The 7,760-nt window shown below is 47.7% G+C and overlaps 1 protein-coding gene across 1 annotated transcript; it reads left to right on the top strand.

Moving 5' to 3' along the window:
- Nucleotides 1–846: 846 nt before the first annotated feature.
- LOC127785453 (phosphatidylinositol 4-phosphate 5-kinase 7-like) lies at nt 847–2,908 on the top strand. Its single transcript, XM_052312904.1, has 3 exons — nt 847–1,928; nt 2,111–2,339; nt 2,430–2,908. The coding sequence occupies exons 1-3, from the start codon at nt 1,057–1,059 to the stop codon at nt 2,592–2,594; spliced, it is 1,266 nt and encodes a 421-aa protein (XP_052168864.1). The 5' UTR covers nt 847–1,056; the 3' UTR covers nt 2,595–2,908.
- Nucleotides 2,909–7,760: the final 4,852 nt, after the last annotated feature.

The raw sequence follows: 7,760 nt of genomic DNA, 5'->3' as shown, positions 1-7,760 counted from the left end.
AAAATACTACTCCTCCATAACAACGTACCAAAATACTAGTACCAAAACGTACCAAAACGGAAGCTGTTTAATTGACCGTGGAATGGTTCTCCTGTGAATGAGCACCCCCGCGTTTCTTTTGCTTGAAGGCAAGCAACGACATGGTTCAAGTTCAACAATCCTCTGCATGATTTTCTCGAAGAACCTGAGCCCGCCCGTGCACGAACAAACCCCACCGCGCGCGCGCGGTACCAGCAAAACCAGTTGTTCCCAACCCTGGTCGCGCCCTCGCGCCGTGCCGTTCACGCCGCCCGCTCTCTCGCGCGCGCGCACACACGTCCAAACCGCCATCCACCCTCGCGCGCCAAACCGGCCGCAAGCCGCCAATTCGCCCAATCCACCCATCCGCTTGGCCCCGCCGCGGCGTCTCGCGCGCCCCCGGCCCGTCCCGTCTACTACGACCTCGTCCCCGGTCGGTCCCAGCCAGCCAGGAAAAAGCGGCCGCCCCGCTCGGCACGTGCCCAAAGCTCGTACGCACCACCACCACTCCTGCACCCCGCGACGCCGCGCGACCCCTCCCCTCCCCGTCTCAGATCCGGAACTCGTGGCTCCCCCCACCTCCCCCCACCCACCAAAACGCTCCAGGATCGGACGGACCAGACATACACCTCCGCTCCGCGAAACGCGAAACACCCGCCGGGTCGCGTTCGCGTCGCGTCACGTCGCGAGTACCCCCGCGAGACGCGCCCCCAATACCCTACCACTGCTACTGTACCACCGGAACCGGGCGCGAGACGAGACGAGCCACACAGGTCGGCGCGGCGCGGGGGACGCACGCGGAGCTTGGTCACCTCACCGGCTTCCCTCTGTCCTCCTGCACGGTAGTTATAAGAGGCCTCTCCTCCTCGCCTCGCCTCGCCTCCTCTCCTCTCCTCTCTTCTCTCCGCTCCACCCACTCCAGCTCTTCTGCTCTTTGTTCGATCTGTGTGCGCGGCGGTCTGGGTTGGGGGGATTTGAAACGGAGGGGAAGAAGAAGATCTGTGGGAAATTGAGGGGTGGGAGCGGCGGCGGCGAGGGATGGATGGGCACGGAGGGGGAGGAGGAGGTGGGGGTGGGGGTGCGGGTGGTGTGGGGAAGCTGACGCGGACGCCCTCGTCGCTGCTGCGCTCGCCGACGGTCCGCAACTGCGCGTCGTTCCAGGCGGTGGTGGTGGAGGACCCGGAGCCCGACGACAAGAAGGAGCAGGCGCAGGCCAAGCCCCCGCCGCACCTGCACCCGCACCTCCTCCGCGCCGCCGCCGCCGCCGCCGTCCCGGCCCACCCGCTCCTCCTCCTCGCGCTCCCCCTCGCCGTCCTCCTGCTGCTCCTCCTCCTCCGCGACGACCACCACCACCTCCTCCTCCTCGCGACGGCCGCGGCTGCCGCGCTCGCCGCGGCGGCCGGAGCCGCGCGGCTCCTCCGCGGGCGCCTGCGGCTCCGCCGCTCCTCGGGATCCGGGTCCGTGCAGTGGTTCATCGGTGACGAGGACGACAAGCCTCAGAAGCGGGACAAGGGGAAAGGCGGGGCGCACGGCCGCGTCGTGCGCGAGGGCGTGGAGTTCTACAGCAATGGGGACTGCTACGAGGGGGAGTTCCACAAGGGCCGCTGCAACGGCAGCGGCGTCTACAACTTCTTCGGCAAGGGCAAGTACGAAGGGGACTGGGTCGACGGCAAGTACGACGGCTACGGCATCGAGAGCTGGGCGCGCGGCAGCCGCTACCGCGGCCAGTACCGCCAGGGCCTCCGCCACGGCCACGGCGTCTACCGCTTCTACAGCGGCGACTGCTACGCCGGCGAGTGGGCCGGTGGCCAGAGCCACGGCATCGGCGCGCAGACCTGCTCCGACGGAAGCTCCTACGTCGGAGAGTTCAAGTGCGGTGTCAAACACGGCCTCGGCAGCTACCATTTCAGGTGAGCGTCTCGCCAAATTTCGTGCTTTATTACTCCATCACAGCAACACACTGTTCCGTTTCATGTCAACTGTTCGATTGGTACACTAATTACTCCTATTTGTTCACATCTTAATTATACTCGGTGAGAAATTTATGCATCTGTATCTAATTTGGAACGCGTGCTACTAAAATTTCTTTCAGAAATGGTGATCGGTATGCTGGGGAGTACTTTGGGGACAAGATCCATGGATTTGGTGTCTACAGCTTTGCCAATGGCCACTGCTACGAAGGCTCCTGGCATGAAGGCAAGAAGCAAGGATTTGGGATGTACACATTCCGCAACGGCGACAAGCGATCGGGGGACTGGGATTCAGGGACTCTGAAGACCCCCCTTAGTCCAACTGATCCTTCTGTTCAGCGTGCTGTACAGGTATATATATACACATTGATCTAACTATCAGCTTATGGGTTACAATTGCAAATTGCTTGTGGTGTTCTAATGGTTGCATTGTACAATTAGGCGGCGCAACTAGCTGCGGAGAACGCGTTTCACCTGCCGAGAGTAGACGAGCAGGTTCACAAGGCGGTCATGGCTGCTAATAGGGCAGCCACGGCTGCTCGGGTAGCGGCGATCAAGGCGGTCCAGAACAGGATGGATGGGAAATTCTGTGATACCTATGTGTGAGTGAGTGTGTGGTGAAGAAACCATGGCTTTCCTTCCTTCTAACTGTACATTAGGGTAGCGAAGGACAATAACTAATCGGTTGAGGTTCAGTTCAGACGACCGGAGCAAGCACAACCGCTTGCCCCGAGTCAGAGAGTTCAGCAAAGAACGGGAGCCGCCGGGAGAGCGGAGCTGACAATTTTGTTTCGCAAAACAGCTCAGAATCTGCAACATCGCAATCGCGATTGGCGGCCCCCCCTTTCCCCCTTTCTTGCAAGCTGTAAATTGTAAATAGATCCAGGTGTATCAATGCAAGAGTGAGCTTTTTTTCCTCAGTCCCTCTTCTTGCCATTTACTGCATCTTCTATGTTCTTTATTTGCATTACACATATAATGTGGTTGCATCTACTACTACAATTCCATTGCCTCTCCAGTCTAAATCTTGACCGCTTGAGGTTGTACTCCCATGTGCAGTGATTCTCCATTTGCAAATGGTACATGGTACTGCACATGGGAGACTGTAAATTTCTTTCTGGTCCTGCAACTTGTAACTGTGATTAGTAGGACCCAAGGTACTATTGTAATTTGAGCACTCTGTGTTGCCTATCCATTCCCTGCATCTGTGCCCACTGCATTTTTTTCAAAACTCGGGGCGATTCATAGCTTTGGGTCCACTTGCTGCTCCAGATTTTTGCACCAGAAATATGAATTCTGGTGACGAATTATGCAAGTGTCAAGCTGGCACAATGCATTGCTGTGTGCTGGGACTGGGAGCCGCTGTCGCTGTAATGTTCTTGCATCAGGACACTAATCCTAATCGGCAACCCCATTACATTATGTTGAGATGTCATTCCATGTCAGATATCACAATTATTCTGGATGTTTTGTCGTTGTTCTTACGTGTTGATCTTCGTATCATGTTATGTTGTCATTACTCCAAAATATACTTGGGGAACAGGGTGCTGATAAAATGGTTTGACCTGTAAAATGTCGAATTCAGAGACATTGGACATATAAACATAAGCCCATCTCTGCTGTATCCTAGAAACATTTCACAGGTTCGAGTGTTCGACAGTTTGGTTGTGGCCTCAAGGACAGACCGAACAGGAGCTTATCTCGGAGCTTGCGATTACTTAATTGATCCTGCTTTGATGTGGACGAAACCAGGATTATGTTAATCTTCCACTGTGCTGAAGAGTTAGCAGGACCCAATGCCATTGTTCATCGACCTGGCTTGCTACTGCAACCCAAAACAATTCCTAAATAAAAATCTCATCTAGGGCATCAACTTGTCAGGCTGCATTGAATGAGCAAAGATCCTGTGTTGTTGGAAAGGATAACCTTGTGCTATCTTGTTCAGACTCAAGCCATTATCCAAGCCATTCTTATGCTTACCTCTCACATGTAACAGTAACCTTCCTTCTCCTTTCCCTTCAGAAAGTCACCTCTGCAGATGTTGGCAAGAACCTTCTCTTCTGTTCACTGCCTGCCACTGACTCTGTTCATGGCTGGAGCTTCTGTTCTTCGTGAAGCAAAAAGATGAGCAGCGAGCAGAAATGGCTGCTGGTTTTCTGACTGGAATAGCTTCTTCAGTATATCTGTATGAAAAAGCAGGAGCCACACTTGATCTTTTCCTTTCTTTCCTTTATTCTTCTCTCTGCAGAAGCAACAGGCTCGAGACATAATAATTGGTCACACATGAGCTAATTATAAATCAGGGTGCGAGACTTATGTTTTTTGAGAGGGACTAGTGGTGTTTGGTTGGAGGGACTAAAATAGGGCTAAACTTTAGTCTCTCTCACAGAAACATAAGTCCCTGTGAGAGGGACTAAATTTAGTCTCTAGTTCCCAAACACCCCCTAACATGACATTATAGTTTGATTATCCTATGTCCAAGGGCTCAATCATCGTGACATGCTGGAAAGAAAAAACTAATATAACTATAAGCATCTGGGACGGCAGCAAAGTGGCAACATCATGATGGTCATTTCATTTGAATCTTGCACTGTTTTTGTTTCTCTTTCGTGTGTGTTTTCCTCTGCGAAAGAGGAAAAACTCTCATCCTGTTTGTTTCATGATGCTCGCTTGCGTGGGAAGCGAGGTCATTTGCATGGACCATTTCTCATCCCCTTTCTTTACCGGCCTAAAAATCTCATTCCCCTCTGCTTTTGCAGTTTCAAACAAGGCGTCTATGCTAATAAACATCACATTCAGTAGCTGTCAAGTGAGGTACTGAGGTGATAGCCATATATCCTGCAAATATTTTTCATCTCCATCGCGTCATATGTACATACATGCACCATGTTGCCCAGATACTCCGATATGGATATATATGGATATGCCTATATATAATAATAATTTATAAAAATAATATAATAGGAAAAAGATAGAAAATGTTGTTTTCAAATCCAAAAGATGTGTCTATTCAATTTATAATCGGGGAAGTAACATATTTCCTTTGTTCCAAATGATAAAGTGTATTAGTTTTTACAAGACATTCAATATTGTACTTCGACCATTATTTTTTCCTTTTTTTTGAGCGAACCATTATTTTTTCTTCATAATGTATCATCAACAACTATGAGATTAACATCCCATTAAGGTATTTTCAAATACAAATCTAATGGTATTATATATGTCATTAAACAAATATATTGCTAACTTAATTATTAATCGAAGTTAAAAATATTGATTTATCTAATGTATGCATTGTCTTATATTTTGGACATAGGAGTAGTTAACTGATAACCTTGACTTAGACTTTTTCATACACTTTAAATACATAATGATATTTGAGCTAGAAGTATCGCTGGAGTATCAACGAAGTATCCTTAAAGCATCAGAAATTAATTTATTTTTAAAAAAGCATGGAAATCATCATTCAATACAAATCCGAGTATCCAATACATATCTGTTATGGATACGCCAAATTTTAAAGAGGTATCCGTGTTTCCTACTTCTTTGCATCAGCCATGACATAGGAAATTAATTGATCTATACTATTGTGGTTTAGGAGTAGAATGGAAAAGAAAGCGCCGTAGTGTGTGAGAGCTCCGACAAGTAGTAAAAACCAAGGCAGCCGGCCATGGAAAGGATCGCCTGGCATTGTAGTTTTTCGCTTGTCGCAGCCGTTCAAAGCGCATGCAAGTGTGCAACCACTTTCATAGGAAACACTCTACTTTTCGCCATACTTTCTTTTTTTTTTTCCTATGTGATCTCTTCCATATGCTTGAAGATGAAAGAAAGCAAATGGCATGTCTAGTAGTCTAATACTATGATATATGCAGACAGCTTCATGGAGTAGGTGCCGTGTGAGCTTCAGATAAATCATGCAGATTTCTTCAGATTATGTGGGAAAACAAGACTGGTTCGGTCCGCTAGCTCACGGTTGAACGTTGTTCATGTCAAGATGATGATGCTGCAGGTCAGCTTAATTCATAACTGCTTGTATTGATCTTTTTGCCTAATTTTCAGCTTCTTGGTGGTGCATTTGTTCAGCTTAATTTTGCAGATCGGGGTGAGTAGTTGGGGTGGTGCTGGTGGGTGGTGGATCATGGAACCAGGTAACACGGACTCGCTTTGGTGAGTTAAATAAATGAATTGGAGATTAGTCTGACCTGCAAGCCAATTGGACTAGTTATGCATTTCAAATCTTGAGACTTTTTGACTGTTGACATGTACAGATGGATAAAGAGGGGGCTGAATTTGAGCTATTCTGTTGGTGTGGTTTGACATCCAGGCTTCCAGATGAACTGGTTGAGTAGCCTTAATTCCTTGAAGAGGTGCTTGCAGACTACATTGAATTCTGGAGTTGGACAAAGGGAATTTTCAATCCTTCCCTATTACTAGCACTATATTCAAAGGAGTAGAATATACTCTCTCTCTCTCTCTCTCTTTTGGCGAGGAAAGGAGTGAAATATACTGGGAACCATGTAAACAAATGTGTATCTTTTTTTTTGACATAAGCCCTTAGTTGTCAGTTTGTAATTGCTTTTAAGCAGAGGCTATGGACATGACATGAGTACCAGATTAGTAGTTTGAGCTAATTTTCTTTGCTTAATTATGATAGCTGTAGAACAGTAGGAGTACAGTACTAAGTACTGTAGTTAATATAAGCAGCATCACTCCAGCCCGTACAAACTCAAGACTCAAGAGGGCCAATCAGGAGGCCTGATCATTGCATCAGGATGCGGACTCTTGGGAACGGCACTTGTCATGGGAGAAAAATATGGTCTTGGAGACTGAAACCGTACGTACAATACAATACTCACCTGTGCCATTCTTTTATATGCAAGGTCGGCAACCAACGCTTCAATCATAATACAGTTTCGGCAGACAAGGTTAGCATGGTACAACCTTGTCCATATGCAAACCATGCAGCGACAGCCAATTTTTTTTCCAAAACGCAAATCTTGTCTACTAGTAGTACTGAACTACTGATAGATTTTGATCAATTCACCATTTATTAAAGATTTAATCAGACGGTGCCAAAACAAAGACAGCGTGAGTTCACCGTACCGGTCTCTTTCTGAGACAAAGAAAAATGAAAGAAAAGGATAAAAAAATGAGTAAAACATGCATGGAGCCATGGAGGGAGGGTGTGAAGTGTGAACTAGGAAAAAGATTGGCATCAAGAGAATATGGGCACATTTAAGCGTGCACTGCCTCGTGTGAATGCGTGATTGAGTCATTGGGTGAGTTGGTTCTTTTGTCGTGCTACGTTTCTTTGATCTTATCATCTTTTTTTCCTAACTGTTTTAGTTGCCCCGGTCTGCAGGATGGTCAGGTGAATGGTGCTAGATGTTAACAGCAGCTTCAGAATTGCGTGCACCGTTGAATGTAACAAGTGATGTTTGTTTCACCTGCAGAACCAGTGGCTCAAGGAGGATTGCCTGAGCCTGACGATTTCTGAATAGCCCCTCATGTCTCTTTCAGAAATCCAAAAGAAAAAAAAAACTTCTGGTGAGAAGAAAAATTACCCGAAGGATCGTGAATTATCTCAGAGATAGCATGTGATGACTAGTAGTCCAGACTCCAGACATCACATGTCAATGCACATGACACCAGAGAAAACAGTTAGGTAAAAGAAAGTGGGTTAGTGAAATCACAGATTCACAGTAACAGTCGTACCTCCAGCAAAACTGTAATGATATAATTCATTTTTTTGACCACTTGCAGGAAGTTAGA

The sequence above is a fragment of the Oryza glaberrima genome, chromosome 9 (assembly GCF_000147395.1).
Source record: "Oryza glaberrima chromosome 9, OglaRS2, whole genome shotgun sequence".
Taxonomy (NCBI): domain Eukaryota; kingdom Viridiplantae; phylum Streptophyta; class Magnoliopsida; order Poales; family Poaceae; genus Oryza; species Oryza glaberrima.
Note: the sequence above shows the minus strand (reverse complement) of the source record. Positions and strands in the feature narration are given on the sequence as shown.